Source organism: Colletotrichum navitas (genome assembly GCF_030913465.1).
Source record: "Colletotrichum navitas strain CBS 125086 chromosome Unknown LY79scaffold_93, whole genome shotgun sequence".
Taxonomy (NCBI): domain Eukaryota; kingdom Fungi; phylum Ascomycota; class Sordariomycetes; order Glomerellales; family Glomerellaceae; genus Colletotrichum; species Colletotrichum navitas.
Window position 1 is genome coordinate 141,778 of NW_026850639.1, and position 17,948 is coordinate 159,725.

Consider the following 17,948-nt stretch of genomic DNA (forward strand, 5'->3'; position numbering starts at 1 on the left):
AAACAGAAGTATCAACGGAAACCATTTACTTTCTGCGTAACTTGGCAAGTTCCCCGGTGTTCAAGAGTGTATAACATAAACTTACACACGTAACAAGAATGGCAGCCTTGAATTATGATCATAATCAAACCTATTTCAATTGTAGACTAGTCACTGACCAAATTGCTTTGAGATGACGAACGCCCGAATGAAACAGGAAACTGGAAGAACAGGAACAGCACAATCGGCGTAGCTAATAACATCAAATGTTGCTCATAACACCAGGCTGAATGGCCTCCAACCTTTTCACAAGCTCACTCCAGATCCGATCTTGTGCCACTTCTCCCTCTTTACTTCTCACAAATGGCGACGGCTTCGCCACGGCGCAGTCCGAAACATAATGTCCGTGAGACTCAAGGCCTGCTGATCCAGCATACACCAAGTTCCTGCTGCCATACTCCGTTGTCCGGGCCAGGAAGCGCTTCATTAGCCACATTTTCCACGAGTCTATATCGCGGGCTAGTTCCGAGTGACAGAAGCCCGGGTTAACGTTGTTAACGGTAACGGGGTATTCTGGAGCGGGGTGCATCTCGGCGAATTTCCTCACACCAAGCACCTCGAAGAGCTTTGAAAGCAGGTAAAGGTTGCTCACATCCTCCGACGGCCTCGAGGCTTTCTCGTTGATGGTGTTGAAGATCTGGCCGTCGGGTGCATTGCGCTCCTCAAACGGTGTCCAGGCGTGCACCTCCGAGGATGTGATGGTGAAAGTGGGTCGAGTGTTGAATCTGGCTGCCGTGTCCTTCATCTTGGGCAAGACGAGGGCCATAAGAAGAAATGTGGAAATGACGTTGACGGTGATTGTCTCTTCATCCTCTTCCGCCTGCTTGAACTTGGGGTGAGCCACGCCCGCATTGGCAATGAAGATATCAACACGCTCCAGCCCAGTGCTCAACCGGGAAGCGAACTTTTGCACGCTGGCATACTTGGACATGTCGAGTTCCCACACTTCGATGACGTTTTTGGCGCAGTTTGTGGTAGCTTCGATGTCCTCCTTGGCGGCACGCCCCTTGTCGAGGCTTCTGACGGCGAGGATCAGCTTGCTGGCACCCAGCCGGGCGAAGTGCCTCGCAGCCTCCTTGCCGAGGCCAATATTACTGCCGGTGACGACAACAGTTTTGCCGGCATACGAGGCCGAAGGATACGGCAGGGTTTTGATAAGCTGGCTGTAGATGAAACTCATGGTTGTTATGGGGCTGGATCAACGCAATTGCGTATATAGTGCTTGTTTGCTTCAATGGAAGATACTTGGAGATGAACGTTGAAACTTTGTGACCAATTCGCGCTGGGATGGCTGAGATAAATCATAGCACATGTTGAAATATGTATATAAATACATCAACATATAGACTTAACTCATAGCGACATCATGAAAAATGTATGACGAGTCGTTTGCAGCTACCATGGTGGTTTCCTGACCACTTCATTGGTCGGATGAGAACGTCGCTGCGGGTTTGGCGACCACCGCCCTGAGCCCGGCCCCTGACACAATGACGGGGCCCCACCCGGAGTTTACGGATTTGAGTGTGAAGACGTACCCCTGGACCCAAATCTTGGATGTTTATTTCTAAGGCCTTGGAGACTTGGCATGAAGGGACGGACAGATAAATTAGTCCGTTAATTGACCGCACTCGCGATACAGTTCCTGTGCGGTTCAATGCAGCCGCAATGTCCGGCGATGCACCGCTTGAGAGCTGGCTAATAACTCTTATTACATGCAGTGGCCTTCCAAGCTCTTACAACGATATACTATGTACACGCACGGGGTTAACACCCGCCTACACGGGGTTAACGCCCGCCTACACGGGCTTAACAGCCGAAGACTCTGAAGGGGAGAACGACTTTGGCGACTTGTGATTGGATCCAAAACAGCGGCTTTTACAATTATCTCCCCATGTCCAAATGCATCTCAATCAAATGACAAGGTTGTTCGAGAGCGATAGTGGAGCCACCAGACTGTCTGTCCAACCCACACGGTTGTGAAAACGGGTACAGGTAGAATACCGGTGCAATTTGGTCAGCGGCCAGTAAGTTGAGCCTATTTTAGAAGGCACTGCCACCACCGCTACTGCTACTGCCATTGTCACTACTGCCTACGTCTATAACCTATACAAAAAACACCATTTTTACTATAAATCTGCTATTACTAATAGACACTTATAATATATAAAATTAAGCCCTTATATTTAACCTTTAAAAAGTAATAGTAATATATATAAACTTACTATTATAATAAAAGTATTAATCTTTAATTAAAAAGATTATATAATATAATAAATTTTTAAATTATAGCTATTACCTCTATTTTGCTTTAACTTTAAATTACTTAAATCTAAAAAGTTTTTAACTTTATATAACTTTCTAAATCTTAGCCTTTTTATTAGTCAGTAGGGTTAGAATATTGTTTTTGCAGGTGCTGACATAATGTATGTTGAAATAGGCTTAACTCACTGGCCGCTGACCAAATTGCACCGGTATTCTACCTGTGCCCGTGAAAACGAGCGTTTGTGGAGACGAAAAGTAACCGCCTTATATCCCTTCGGGCGCGATCGGACCTCATTAACCCCGATGAGGGGTAGGAGCAAATCAGACCACAGCAATTAACGCCAAAAAAGGTACTTCTATTCATATAGCGTTTTACCTATGCCAAAGGTACTAGTAATCTCTATCTTTATATAACAGTACACTGTAGTCTAAGTAGCCTTGCAAGGTCTCCTAGAAGCTTATTAGGCTTATCTAGGCAAGTAATAGCAAGGTCCTCTAGTAAGACCTCTACGTATATAGTGCTATTAATAGAGGTATCTGAATTAGAAGATATTGTGATTTTAATGATAATGTTGGTAATAATGTTGAAATTAGTGGTAGTTGCTAATAAGATAACATTCTAAAATAATGTATTGTTATGTATCTCTGAAAGCTTAGGGTAAAAGTGGAGGGGGATCCACCTCGGGGTTAATGAGGTCCGATCGCGCCCGAAGGGATACATATAAGGATGCAGTTCCAACTGTGTTATCGTGAAGTTAATTCCCTATTCTCATCAAACATATCATACGCCACACCGCTACCACAGAATTCTTGGGAAGAATAATAAAATCCACCTTATTCACCTCTTTGCTCCAGATTCACAATGTCTGCGCCGCCTGTACCCGCGTCTGTTCAAAAGAGCCTCGATGCAACCAAGGTCGAGTATGTTAGCCTTGGAACCTCCGGCCTCAAAGTCTCTGTTCCTATCCTGGGTGGCATGTCTTTTGGATCCAGTGAATGGCAAAATTGGGTACTCGATGAGGAGGAATCTTGCGAGATCCTCAAGGCTGCCTACGACCGCGGCATCAACACCTGGGACACCGCCAACATGTATTCCAACGGCGTGAGCGAGAAGGTCATTGGCAAGGCAATCAAAAAGTACAACATTCCCCGCGAAAAGCTTGTCCTCATGACGAAGTGTGCTATGCCCGTGGGAGAGGATGTCAGCTTGTTCACTCCCATGTACGCGCAGCAAATGGGACAAAGCAAGGACTATGTCAACCAAGGCGGGCTCTCCCGCAAGACCATTTTCAAGGCTGTTGATGACGCCCTCGATCGCCTCGGAACGACCTACATTGATCTGTTCCAGATCCACCGCTTCGACCCAGCCACGCCCATTGAAGAGACCATGAAAGCCCTCCACGACCTCGTTCAGGCCGGCAAGATCCTCTATATCGGCGCTAGCTCCATGTGGGCGACTCAATTCGCCCAAATGCAATTCACTGCCGAGAAGAACAGCTGGACAAAGTTCGTCAGTATGCAGAACTTCTACAACCTTCTCTACCGTGAAGAAGAGCGTGAGATGATCCGCTTCTGCAAGGAGACGGGCGTCGGCATCATCCCTTGGTCTCCGCTCTTCGGCGGAGCCCTGGGAAGGTCACTGAAGTCAGAGAAGGCAAGCATTCGCTCGCAAGCCAAGGGTCTGACGTGGCCTGATCTTACGGAGGCGGATAAGAACATCATTCGCAGGGTCGAAGAGGTAGCCGAGAAGAAAGGATGGAGTATGAGCCATGTTGCGCTTACCTGGATCAGGTGCAAGGGCGGCATTCCAATCACGGGTTTTAACACCATTGAGAGGATTGATGAGGCTGGGCAGCTGCGCGGAAAGACGTTAACAGAAGATGAGGTGAAGTACCTGGAGGAACCTTACATCCCTAAGAACGTCGTAGGGCACAACTAGAGCTATGTTTGCGCAACACTCAAGATTGTCACAACACCAACCGTCGCAATTGTCTGTCTGTAGGAACAGGTAGAAGTGGGCTTGTAGCTAGGTTAGCACAATGTCATCCGAGCGCTGTACATAAACACAAATACCATTTCAAAGATAAAAAAGAATTTGCGTCATAAACCATACATTTGGTGTCGTCTTTTTATGTTTTTCAAGGACCCGCTAGGGAGTAAAGTGATTAGAAGAAAATTAAACTGAAGACTTATAGCAGATGTGTAGCGGAAGTTTGAATGTCGTTGCAGTTTTCAGAGCCGTCACATGGTTTGACAAAGGAATGATCGGACGACATGATGACAGGGCTTGGCAGAAAAGAAAGAAAATGAAGGATGAACCTTTCTCATCGAGGAAACAAATGCTGAATATTCTCACCCAGGAGGTCAACTGGCAGGCAGTTGATATCCTCTGGATTAGGTATACTGATACGAATATTACTGTGATCGTTTCCGCCATGCACCCTGCGGTAGGAGGCTGGTGATCAAGCTGCTGGGCGCGCTGGAGATGTTAAGGACGACGCATGGGGCTCTGCCGAGGACTGAATTGCTGCCGACAACTTTATCGTTAACGACGAACCCAATATTATATCACGTGTCGCGCCAACATAAGGGTCTTTACCACGCATGCCCCAGAACCCTTAATATGCGGCTTACTGGACACGGCTGCCAGCATGACTGCGGCGCGGGAGCAGCTTGGTGATAATTTGCCAGGAGATATATAAGCGTTAGGTACTGTCCCGTAACTAACGGTGTCGTTTTTGGTTACATGACATAATTATGGCATATATCGTAGGCAGCTTTCTGATCTTCTATACCTTACTCGACCAGTCTCCCGCACCGGGCAATCGCTCTCGTCGTTTAGGTGAGTAGAAGTGATCAGTTCTAGCTGTAGGGAGACAAGGAAGGGAGGTTCATCAAGGGAGATAGCTAGTTATAGAATCCGTCCAAAGCAACCTTGCTCAGGCGGATGTGGCCTAATATGTGTGTCTTGATGTCGTGGCCGTCTTAGACAAAAAGGGTGTATAAGTCTTAGGATGATGGTTCGAATCTCCCGGTTGCTCAACCCGAGCGAGTGAGGAGTAGCCAGTTGCTTTGGAATGAGACTGGATCAGAATCTAGAAAGGTTGATTCCCGGCAGCAGTGGAAGAAGCACTGTAGGGTCTACGGTACCTTGGTGGCAATGGCGCAGTGTATGACGGAAAGACAGACAACCGCTGGAATCTTACCAAGGGAAACACTATGTATACAATGGCAGCTGAAGACAGTTACCAGGGCAAAGAACATCGTTCTCTCTTCGGCATCCGCAGCCAAGAGATCCCAAAGCTGAGCCGACCTAGCCTGGGCTGGGCGCACTCTCCCAGATCCGGGACCGCGATCGATCTGCCAGCATCGCCGGCTGACGTGGTACCACGTCCGGGTATGGTCCCCGGATGGGGTTTGCACGATTAATGCAAACCACCTCGACCCCGCATTCCCCCAACTTGGGCGGGCATCGGGTTGGGGGCACTCTTCTGACTTTTCCGCTGAGGACCCTGCAACCAATCTTATTCACGGAAATGAGCCGAGTTCGAAGTCTTGCACCATGTAAATATGTACTTTTGAACGTTTGTTTGAATTACGAATTTCCGTAAACGGCTAGGTAGATAGGTATCGAACTCGTCACCAATTGTGACTGTGTGCATTCCCCCGCGCCATGCAACATTCCACATTTCGCATTACATTTAAAGTCATGTCCAGAAACGGACTCAACTTCGGCTGTGCCCCCAGGCTATTTATCCGATCTGACGGGTAATATACTATAGATAATTATGGAAATTGAACAGCGTGACGTCGGCTTAAACATTGGAAGCGCGGCGCTCGACATTGTCAACGGTGACCTTATCCAAGACGCCGTTGCGGGCGACCTGAGAGGCGAAGGTCTCATGAGGCACCCATTTGGCCGAGGTACGGGGAACAGTCTCCTCCATCATCTTGTCAACCTGCTCCAGAGACAGACCCTTCGTCTCGGGGACCAAGAAGTAGGTGTAGACGAAGGCGCATGTGCAGAGACCGCCCCAGACGAAGAAGACGGACGACCTGAGGTTGCCGCGGTCCTCACCGACCATGTAAGGGGTGATGACGGCGATGATGGTGTTCCAGAGCCAGTTGGAGGCGGTGGAGAGAGCCACGCCGCGGGAGCGCATGGGCAGAGGGAAGATCTCACCAATGAGAACCCACGCAGCAGGACCCCATGTGGAAGCAAAGCAGAAGATGAAGATGGCGATGAAAGCGATCTGAGCGTTGACAGCAGAAATATTGTCGGCAATGCTCTTGGAGCTGTCGGCAGGGTCGGGATGGGTGTGGTTGAAGCCGACAGTGACACCGATAATGGCAACGAGGAACTGGCAGATCAGCATACCGAGAGCACCGAAGATCAGGATAGTGCGGCGACCGAATCTCTCAACCGTCCAGAAGGACAAGGGAGTGGAGCAGACGTTGACGAGGGTGAAGATGAGAGAAATCAAGAAGGTGTTATCGATGGCGCCAGTGGACTGGAGGAAGGGGGTCGAATAGTAGAAGATGAAGTTGACACCGGTCCACTGCTGCATCATCTGGAGAGAAGTACCGAGGATGGTCTTGCGCAAGTTGGAGTTGGCCTTGAAGACGGAGCCCTTGAAGCAGTTGGCCCAGCTGCCGAACCAGGTAGTGCTAGGGACGAGCTGACGCTCGTACTCCTCGTTGGCAACGATCTCAGCAAGCTCGACCTGGATGTACTCGGAGTTCTCGGGCTGGCCACGGAGGCGGGCGAGGGAGCGTGCGGCATCGGCAACTCTACCCTTCTTGACGAAGTATCTAGGGGAGTCGGGGAACAGCATGAGACCGCCGCCCAGAATGAGAGCCCAGGGGAACTGGATGGCGATGGGAATGCGGTAGTTGCCGGTGTCGGAGCGGTCCTTGGTAGCGTAGACGACGCAGGCAGCCAGGAGCAGACCAATGGTAATGCAGAACTGGTAGCCGGAGACGAGAGCGCCGCGAACCTTCTTGGGAGACTGTAGTATGCGTGTTAGTGACGATTTCTTCCAATGGCGAGCTGCAAGTGGTGAGATGAATACTCACAATCTCGGACATGTACAAAATGACGACGGCAGACTCGAAACCCACACCGATACCGGCGATGAGACGACCGGCGACAATGGGGCCCAGTGCAGCGTGGACGTTGGTGATCATCTGGACTACGACACCGATCATGTAGATCAGGCAGCCAAGAATGACAGTCCACTTGCGGCCCATCATGTCGGCCAGGTCACCAGCAATCAGGGCGCCAAAGAAGGTACCGCATGACAAAATAGAGACGATAAGAGACTGGTGGGATTCGCTAATCTTGGTGTGGCCTTCGCCCTCGACGGCATCGATGAAGATTTGGGAGCCCAAGACACCGTTGATGTAGCCGGAGTCATAACCGAAGAAGATACCTCCGAAGGAAGCAAAAGCGCAGATCAGGTAAGCCTTCCAGGTAACAGGGGCCTCAATGGCGTTAACATCGTCGGTCACGGCGAGACCCTGGACGACGGGGTCGCGGGTAACACCGGTCTCTTTCTCCATTGTGGAGGGCTGTTGTGATTTCCCCGATAGTGTTGACGAGTATTCGAGGTGAGAAAGAAGTAGGAGCGGACAAGTAGGGAGGCTTGTCGTGGGAAGGCGGCGAGGAAGCTCGTGAAGAAGGGAGGAGCTACAAGCAGAGGGCGAGGGCGAGAGGCGGACCTTTTATCAGTCTTCGTGTCACTTGGAGCAGGCGCGAGAGTAAAGCAAGGTTGAACTGGTCCAGTTAATTTGCGCCTGTGCCAGTTCGTTCGTCCGTCCAGCGTGTGACCGTGGTACCGTCCACAGGTATTGTAGGTAGGCACGAATGGTGGATGCGGATACAGGAGGAGCGAGGGGGGGGTGTTGTCGCGAGGGGTGTGGACAAAAGTCTGGAATGGAAAAAGGACGTCAGGCGGTAGGTATACCGTATCCATAGCAGCATCGAACGCTTTCCGCCGTACTCAGCCTGTCTGCGGAGTCGCTGTACAGGGTAGACTGAGGGGTGAGTTGTGTGGTGAGTGGCGCTTCATCTCCCATTCCGAGGGTCACATCCCCGAAAGAAAAGCTCCCATTGGGTTAGCCCCGTTGGTTAGCCGTCCCCATATTGAAGCTCCTGCTGGCTCATGCTGAAAAGGGCCGATAGCTCTTGGGGCAGACGTGGAGGCCGAGGGGGAGCAGGGGAGGGGGGTTGCTGTTTGGAAGGTAGGGAGGGGGCCTCCCGACGAGTTGGGAAGGGGCGGGCAGGCTACGGGGAAGGAGGAACGAGGTAGGCGCGCGGTGGGAGGTGGGAGGGGAGGGAACTTGGCTCGGGGAGGAGGGATTGGCTGCGCTAAGGCAGGAGAGGGTAGGTACCTCCTCATGCCGTGCTTCCTTCCACCTAAACTCGAATGTCTCGCAAGGGTACTTTCCTGCTCTTCGCTCATTCAGGAGCAGCAGCAGGCAGGCAATTGCACGAAGACATTGCGGTTGTTATGGTTTCCTTGCAACCTTGAGGGACCACAAAGGTCGGAATGGGTGCTTGTTTTCCTCTGTCTATCTGGCAATAACGAATACGACCACAAACGATTGGGCAAAATAGTTTAGTCACTTCTAATTCTGGTTGGGAGGTCCGCCAGAATTCAATTGTTTAGGTACCTAATCAGGTTGGGCGGGGGTAGAAGGACGGACGGGCAAGACCTGGGGATGTGTGATGTATCTTGTCCATAACGACAGCGCCACAGACACATGTACCTCCGAAAATGCAAACCATAACGTGGCAGAACCAGGGAGATGCATGGTTGTCACGTCCAGCCAGCATCGACCCAGCCGATGGCTCCATATACCAACAGAACTGATCGCCTGTCTGTTCCAGACAGATCTGGAATGAACACGGTTTGGCCTAGGTCGCGGGGCAACCACAGACAGAGAGGAAGACAAGAGACGAAGAGAGAGTGCATAAAAACAGAGAGAGACAGCAGTTGAGTTTAGCAGCCGATTGACTCGTCAGTGGCGTGCGATGGGCGGCGTAAGCCACTACGAGCACCAAAACATTTGGAAAAAACGACACACAAACCTCACCAGCAAATCAGACGGACGTGGTTTTAGGGGCCAGCCCCTCCCCTTTGGGGCTGACTAACAAGCCGGGGACTCCAGTCCAGTGCCTTTCCCCCCCGGGGAACCCCCCCCCCCCCCCCTTTCCCTTCCCTTAGCCTGACCCATTCTCGGAGAGAGCAGCCACCTCGCGCAGGTCACGAGTTCGCCGACATAAGCAGACGAGGGAAAGCTGGGGAAGATTGGCCGTTGTCTCGCCGTCGCGTGGCGTTTTGCGGGGCGGGCCCCTGGTCTCTTCGTTGGGTTGGTGAATCGGCACTAGGCTCGATCAAGACCCTTGACCGCTCTCGGCGGGCTCTGCTGAGGCACGAGACACGACACGGTTTTTTTGCCTCCTTTCTTTCGCGGAGGGGTGTCGTGTCGTATGTACGAAGTGCTTGCGTTGCCCGATTTCTTTTCTTCACCAAAAGCCCCACCCCGTGTCGAACCAAGAGACTGCTGATCTGGGTCCGGTCGTGACCATCGGCTCGGAAGTCAGGCTGGACAGAGACGGACAGAAACCGACTGTCAGCCAGGATTATCCGACGAGGTGAAAAGGGATGGGTCATTTGTCGGGCGTCAGCTCCATCCATCCGGGTCGACAGCGGGCACTGAACGCTGCATAGTGCCGGTGTTCTCTTGTTTTGTTCGTGTTTGTTTGTCCGCCTCTCAGAGACTGGTAGACTTGCATCATCACCATTGACAAAGCCGCTTGCAATAATAGCCAAGCCCATTCTAAAGTCTGAATGTTCCTTCGTATTGCGCCGGTCATGCTCGGGGTCATTTGATGATCCTGATAAACCGTCACTGTGTGAGATGACATCGCACGGCGTCGACGACAAGCGCAGGAAATAGACGAAGCGCGCGGGGCCGCCGCTATCGTGATACCGACAGGCGTACTAGGGCCCTGATCGGCAACGGCGGCGAAGTTGGATAACAGCCTGTACCTCGAATAAGAGCTACTTATTAATTAGCTAATCGCTGCTAAGTAAAACCTTGGCCCACAAGATGTACTATTGCTATCCTTGTGCTTAATTACTTACCTTACTGCCTTCCTTTTACTGCGCAAGGCCTATAGGATAAGCTTTATTACTTCTCCTTATAATACTATTAATAGTAGTGTACTTTATAGTTATAAGTAAAGTTATTATTATTATTATTATTATTAAATACTATAATAAATAACTAGTAGTAAAAAGAAGGCTTATTAATTAATAATAATAGTATAGTTATTACTATACTTATTATTAAAGACTTAACTAAAAGTATAGTACTACTACTATAGCTAAAGAGGTAAAAAAGAGTTAAGTAGCTATAGCTAGGTGTTATAGGCCAGAGCCACAGTGAGTGCAGCAGGGCTTTGCCTACCACAACGCACAAGCTAGCAAGGCAGGCGCACTTAGTTAGCGCTTAGTTAGTACCCCTATTTAACCTTACGTATATAACGTACATACTACTGTAATTAGCCTTCCCTCCTTAGTCTAGATTAATTATATTAAGTTACTATACACCTATTAAAAGGTAGTACTAACCCTTTATATATCTAGACTCTCTAACTAACTAATAAGTAAGCTTAGTAATATGCCTACTTTAGCGCAGGAGGAGGCAGCTTTTGTGCGCAAGGCCTTGCTTAAAATACATAATACTATCCTAAGCCTTTAAGCTAATATAATAGCTATTAAACAAAGTGCTATAACGCTAACAAAAAAAAGTACAGTAACTACACAAGAGAGCACTAAACCTATATCTATAGGCGCTAGGCCTATGTAAACACCTATTAAATTTATATAAGCACCTACTATACCTACGCAGAAAGCTAGCTCTTAATTATAGGCCTAGAAGCTATTACCTTTGCCTAAGAAGTTCTTAGGCCTACGCTATAACTTTCCCTTATAGTTATACTAAATATATAATAAAATAAAGCTTAATTATACCTTTTTTATAAATAATTATAAAGTATAGTACTTTATTAATATATGCCTAGAGATTAGACTATAATATATTATCTTTATATTCTACTAGTAAAGTAGTAAATAATATAACTATAACCTTAAATAATTCCTATAGTACTTAGAGTATACCTATAGTAACCTTAATATAAAGTAGTATATAGCTAGTGCACTAGTCTTTATTTATATAAAGGATAATAAAACCTTTTTATCCTTTTACCTTAAGTTTAAAAGGACACTAGTAAAGGCTAGTAGGTAGTCCTAGGACTATAATATATATATTATACTCCTTATAAATATACTTTTACTATATGTTTATACTATATTAGTAAGTGTCTTCCTTTTAATAACTATAATAAGTAAGTTAGGTAGATTACTAAAGTATCCTAGAAGGTTAAAGACCTTTTATGCCTTTTTAAAAGTAGTGCTTTCCTCTACGCAAGGACACTAATAGTAATACTATAATAATAAGGTCTATTTAGAAACTAAGTAATAAAAACTATTCTTATAAGAACAATAGTAAAACACTAATAAAGTACAGTAGTATATATAAAGATACTTAAGTATACTTCTATTACTAAAAGAAGAGATATATTACTAAATAATATACTACTATATAACTAGTAGTATATATAGCTAAAATAGTAGCCCTTATATATATTAAAGAGCTTTTATTAGACAATAATAAAGAAAAAGACATTAATAGTAAAGACTTAAAAAAAAGTAACTCTAAGGTAAAATTAGGCCTTAAAGCTAATAAGTAAAGAATATAAAGGTTAAAAAAAGTTTTTATATAACAAGAAAATAATTAAACTATTAGTACTACTAGATGCCTATATTAATAAAGGTTCCTATATTTAAGCCTTTACTAATACTAGCTATAATACTTATATAATAGTAAGTAGCTACTTTATATACTAAGAGTACTTTCTATATATCTTATAGTATAAGACCCCCTTAAGGGGATTTATAGATAACACTTAGCCTATAATAACTAAAGGTGTAGTAGTATTTAAGTTAAAGTTAAGTAGTTATTACTAGTGTATCTATATATATATTATACCTAATCTAGGCTAAGATGTCTTCTTAGGGAAGCCCTAGATAAAGGATAATAAAGTTATATTTAATATAGCTAAATATACTATCTACTATAGCTATACTAACCTTATATTATAACTAGTAGGCTAAAAAAGTTAGCTAAAGTTTAAGAAATCTAAGTAGTGTATATAGTAAGTATACCCCTCTTTACTATACTTTATTAATAAGCTACCTATAAAGAGTATATATAATAAAAGTACTACTCTCTTTTAATAAGGATAGCTAGGCCTTCCTATAAGTAATAGCTATTAGCCTAGCTAATATATAAAAGGCACTAATACTAAAGGTAAATAAAGTAACCTAATAAGCTATAGTAATTATAGCCTTACTATAATAGGTTTATAATAAATATAGTAACCTATTTAACCTAAGCACCTTAATAATAGTTCCTTAGTACTAACTAGGCTAAGACTATTATATTAACCTTAAACCTAACGCTATATTACCTTAAGGACTACTTTATAGTATATTATATAAGAAGCTACTTATATTTAAGAGAACACTAAAAGACCTCCTTAATAAAGGATTTATATATACTAGTAGCTTTACTATAGGTATACTAGTGCTATTTATATATAAACTAGGCAGTAGCCTACGCTTTTACTATAACTACTATAACTAAACACTATTATAAAGAAGACTACTACTTACTTCCCTTAATTACTAAGACCCTTTAATAAGTAAGAGTAGTAAAGTAGTATACTAAGGTAAATATTATAGTAGTATTCTATAAGATAAGGATAACTAAAGGAGATAAGTATAAGACTATATTCTATATATATTATAGGCTTTTAAATAGCTTATTTACCTTTTAGGTTAACTAACGCTTTATAAGCTAGTAATACTTTATTAATAATACTCTATATAAGTTCTTTAATAACTATATTACTATATACTTTAATAATATCTTTATTTACTTAAGTAGTACTAAAGAGGACTATAAAGAAAAGTATATAAAGTCCTTATAAAGTTATATACACAAGGGCTTAGCCTAGATATAGCTAAAAGTAAATTTAGTGTTAAAAAGGTAAAGTACATTAGGTTTATACTTAAGGTAGGTTAAAGTATATCTATAGACAAAGATAAAATATACACTATAAGTAAATAGTTAGTACTTAAATTAGTTAAAGAGTCTAAAGTTTCTAGGGTTTACTAACTACTACTAGATATTTATTAATAACTACTTTATAATAGTAGCTCCCTTTATAAAGCTAATAAAAAAGGATATAACTTTTACTAAAGTAAAGATTATAAGAAGGTGTTCTATAATATTAAAGAGTACTTTAATATACCCCTCTATTATATAACTTTAATCTATAGGCACTAATATTTATAAAGACTAACTACTTAGGTTATACTACTAGTAGTACACTAATATAAAAGACAGTATAGCTAGCACTAACCTATTGCCTTTTACTTATATAAACTTACTTCTACTAAGTATAACTACCTAATCTATAATAAAGAGATACTTACTATTATTAACTGCCTATGTATATAAAGAGTAAAGCTTAAAAGCACTAAAAGTGTATTTATAGTAGTTATAGACTATAAGTCCTAAATACTTTATAAAGAAGTAAAAACTAATAGAATATTAAGCTAGTAAGCAAAGTCCTATTAAAGTATAACTTTAAAATAATATACTAGCTAAGAAAAAGGTAGTAGTCCTAGATATACTTTTATAGTTAAACAAGACACCCTAAAGGGTTAAGATAATAAACAGAAGTAAAGTAAATTATTTAAATAATCTTAACGCTATAATACCTATAGTATATAGCGTAGGCGTACTACTTATACTATATATAACTACCTTTAATAATATTAACCTATAGTAACTATAGACTTAACATAGACAGTAATACCTTGTTTTAAGAGTTTACTAGGCTATCTTTAATAGTGCCTATAAGCTTCCTTTACCCTATAGCTATATATTTAGGTTATAGACTATACGCTTAATAATAAGTCTTAACTTACCTAGAGGGAAAGCTATAGGTGCTAGGTAGCTAGGACTCTAAATCCCTTAATAATAGCCTATACACCTAGTTAATCTAATAAAGCTATAACTTAACTATTACTAGCTACCCTAGGTATAATAGTACACTAGAGATACTATTATATTAGTTCTATTAGCTAGGTAAGTAAGTAGTATACTACTTTATCTATAACTATAATATATACAGTAGTAGAAGGTATAGTAAAAAGTAAAGAAGGCCTTTTATAACTACTTAGTGTACTAAGTGCCTCTAAAGTAACTTATTAATAGACTTTATTACTAACCTCCTATGTTAAGGCTAGACTAGGCTAAATATATATAGGTTATTATTAACTAACTAAGTAAATTAGTAATCCTTAAAGCTATAGTAACTATAGAGGTAGAAAGTTATATAAAGTGCTTCTTAAATTACTACTTTTGCTTTTATAGTATACCTAAGAGTATAGTAAGTAACTAGGAAGTAACTAAATAAGCTACTTTTAGTGCTACTTTTATACACTTACTAAATAATATAATAACTTAGTACCTTCTACTACTATAAAGTAATAGTACTACTAAGAGGTTTAATTAAGAAGTCTAAGTAATACTATATACCTATATAAGTTACCTCTAAGGAATTAGGTATAGTGCTTACTAGTAATATAACTATTAATTAATAATTATATTACTATAGCTACTAGTATAAGCCTCTTTTTTCTAGAGCATAAGTATTATATTAACCTTATTATAATTAAAGAAGATATACCTAAGGTAATAGATTTATATAAAGAAGCTATATAATAATTAGTATAATAGATAGTTAATATAACTACTATAGCCTAGGCTACTACTATAGTAGCTTAAGAAGTTATATAGAAATTAGTAAATAAACAGAGAGTATAGTAAGGCGCTTTTATATTAGTAACAAGTGTAGTTATCTATATAAAATTATTACTCTCCTTAGCTAAATTAAAAACTTAACTAGCTATACTATAAGTATTAGGTTACTAAGTTATTACCCCCTAGTAGTAAAGTTAAATATACTAGGTAATATCTATAACTACTTTATATTAACTTACTATACTATATAGTAGATAACCTTTTACTAGAGTAGTATATTACTAATATATAACTTTTACTAGTTATTAAGATAAAGAAGAGGAATAGTAAATAACTAAGATCTTAGGCACTAAGTAGTATAAAAAATATAAAGCAAAAGAGTAATAGGCGTTAGTACACTAAGAAGGCTATATAAAGCCTACTTAAAAGCCTATTAAGTTAATAAAAGACACTATAGCCTTAGATAACTATAAAATAAATATAGGCTAATTAATAAATATAATAGAAGTATAGACTATATATAAAAAGATAAAAAAACATAAGATAAATAATTCTTTATTTAGCTATAGTTAACAAGTAAAATTAAACCCCTAGAGGGCTATAATAGTAGTAAGGTAGAATAATACTAAGGCACCTTAAAGGCATAAGAGAGACTACCTTACTAGTAGTCTCCTAGATTAAAGGACATAAGGTAGACGCCTTAGGCATAGATAAAGTTAGTAAACTATATAAGTAAGTAACTAATTAGCGCTATATTTATAAAATAATAAGATAATAGCACTTATAGTAGCTAAAGAGCTAGTAATATTCTCCTAGGCTATAATAAGCTACTTAGCCTAGGTAGTTATAAAACTACCTAGGCTAGGCCTACTAGACAAAAAGATAGCTATATTAGTAATAGTAGTAGCAGTAGTAGTAGTAGTAGCTAGTTAAGAAAAAAGAGGTAGCTATAGGCTATACTATAGGCGTATTAGGCTATACCTTAGATTTAGCTTACTTATATAAGTGTATACTCTTAGTGCTCTTTTAAGCTATATAGGTAGCCTACTACTTAGTGTGCACTAAGACTAACTAGGCCTTAGTAGTAGTAGTATAGACACCTTAAAAGTAAAGTCTTTTATAAGGCTATTAGTAATAGTAGTAGTAGTAGTGTCTATAGCTTATAGAGGCCTATAAGGTAATAGGTATCTAAGAAAAGGATTAGTATATAAAAGAGTAATAAACATAAGAAATAGAAGACTTATACCCTCTAGTAAGGTTAGTTACCTAATATATAAAGAGTATAGTAGGTGCTACTAGACACTATATTCTTAGTATAGTAAGGTACTATAGGGTCCTTTACTAGGTAGTTAGTATATAACTAGTAAGAAAGACACTAGATAGTGCTTACTAAAAGATAGACCTTTTTTACTATAGGTAGTATAAAAGAAAAGGACTATCTTTAACGTTAGCTATTAATCTACTATAATATAAGTATAAGTTAACTTATAGACTAGTATAATAGGAGTACACTTAGGGTTAACAGTAGTAATAAGGTCTTAGGCATAAGCTACTTTTTGCCCTTAGGTAAAAGGCTTTAGCTAAAGTAGGGGCTATAATATAATAAGTTAGTAATAAATTAATAGTAAGTCTATATATATATATATATATATTTATAAGGGTAACTTACTAGTATCTTCTAATTTTAATTATCTTTAATTAATAAGGACTATATTAGTAAAATAATTACTTTATAATAATAGTGTATAATAGTAAAAAAAATACTTATAATACTAAAGAAGAGGCCTAAAGAAAAAAGGAAAAAAGAAAAAACGTTAGGTAGTTTACGCTAAGTAATAACTATAGGCTAAGTTTCTATAGTTATATACAACAGAGGGCTAGTAGGGCCTAGGAACCTTATTTTTCTAACTGCTAGCAGGGAGAGGGCATATGTTATAGGCTAAAGCTACAGTAAGTGCAGCAGGGCTTTGCCTACTACAACGCATAAGCTAGCAAGGTAGGCGCACTTAGTTAGCACTTAGTTAGTACCCCTATTTAACCTTATGTATACAACGTATATACTACTGTAATTAGCCTTTTCTCCTTAGTCTAGATTAATTATATTAAGTTACTATACACCTATTAGAAGGTAGTACTAACCTTTTACACTAGGTATAAGTAATAAAGGTAGTAAAGTTATACTTTCTTTAGTAAATAAAGATAATAATATATAATTATCTATTAGAAGTATTAGTTAAGCTAAAAAAAGGCTTTATATACTATAAAATACTAACTTAACCTACTACTTTATAACTAAGCTTATTATACTTTACTAAAGCTATAAGCTAAATACTTTTAAGGTAGCTATATAAAAGCTAGCCTTTAATAAGCTTACTAAGTAAATAAATTTATACTACTAGTTTTATAGTACTATAATAAGTAAATAGCTAGCTAATAAGTATAATATTAAAAAAAAGAGATATAATACCTAGGTAAGTATTACTTATAAATTAGGTAATACTTATACTAATAATAGTAAAGTCCTTTATATTAATAAGGCTAAAGAATTCTTTTTTACTAACTACTTATAGTATAAATAAGTATTTAAAAGAGGGTTAAGGCCACTAGGCCTATACTATAAAATATAAAGTTATATATATAGTAAAAGTAATAATATTTAGTCTATAGATAAGTTATTA

At 40.8% G+C, this 17,948-nt stretch overlaps 4 protein-coding genes across 4 annotated transcripts; 1 reads left to right on the forward strand and 3 right to left on the reverse strand.

The window, feature by feature from the left end:
• Window positions 1-23: 23 nt before the first annotated feature.
• LY79DRAFT_568765 (short chain dehydrogenase) lies at window positions 24-1,522 on the reverse strand. The gene has a single exon (XM_060558989.1). It carries the CDS (start codon window positions 1,217-1,219, stop codon window positions 242-244), a length of 978 nt encoding a protein of 325 aa, XP_060409031.1. The 5' UTR covers window positions 1,220-1,522; the 3' UTR covers window positions 24-241.
• Window positions 1,523-3,163: 1,641 nt separating this feature from the next.
• LY79DRAFT_583715 (aldo-keto reductase) lies at window positions 3,164-4,240 on the forward strand (the record flags this gene model as incomplete). Its single annotated transcript, XM_060560351.1, has 1 exon — window positions 3,164-4,240. The coding sequence occupies one exon, from the start codon at window positions 3,164-3,166 to the stop codon at window positions 4,238-4,240; it is 1,077 nt and encodes a 358-aa protein (XP_060409032.1).
• A 1,876-nt stretch (window positions 4,241-6,116) lies between these two features.
• On the reverse strand, window positions 6,117-7,863 carry LY79DRAFT_525926 (general substrate transporter; the record flags this gene model as incomplete). Its single annotated transcript, XM_060555790.1, has 2 exons — window positions 6,117-7,310; window positions 7,378-7,863. The coding sequence occupies 2 exons, from the start codon at window positions 7,861-7,863 to the stop codon at window positions 6,117-6,119; spliced, it is 1,680 nt and encodes a 559-aa protein (XP_060409033.1).
• Window positions 7,864-9,520: 1,657 nt separating this feature from the next.
• On the reverse strand, window positions 9,521-10,321 carry LY79DRAFT_568769 (uncharacterized protein). Its single transcript, XM_060558990.1, has one exon. It carries the CDS (start codon window positions 10,143-10,145, stop codon window positions 9,570-9,572), a length of 576 nt encoding a protein of 191 aa, XP_060409034.1. The 5' UTR covers window positions 10,146-10,321; the 3' UTR covers window positions 9,521-9,569.
• Window positions 10,322-17,948: the final 7,627 nt, after the last annotated feature.

Bases quoted from the DNA above. Each gene is read 5' to 3' on its own strand.
- LY79DRAFT_568765 (XM_060558989.1), bottom strand. From the start codon at position 1,219: ATGAGTTTCATCTACAGCCAGCTTATCAAAACCCTGCCGTATCCTTCG.
- LY79DRAFT_568769 (XM_060558990.1), bottom strand. From the start codon at position 10,145: ATGGGCTTGGCTATTATTGCAAGCGGCTTTGTCAATGGTGATGATGCA.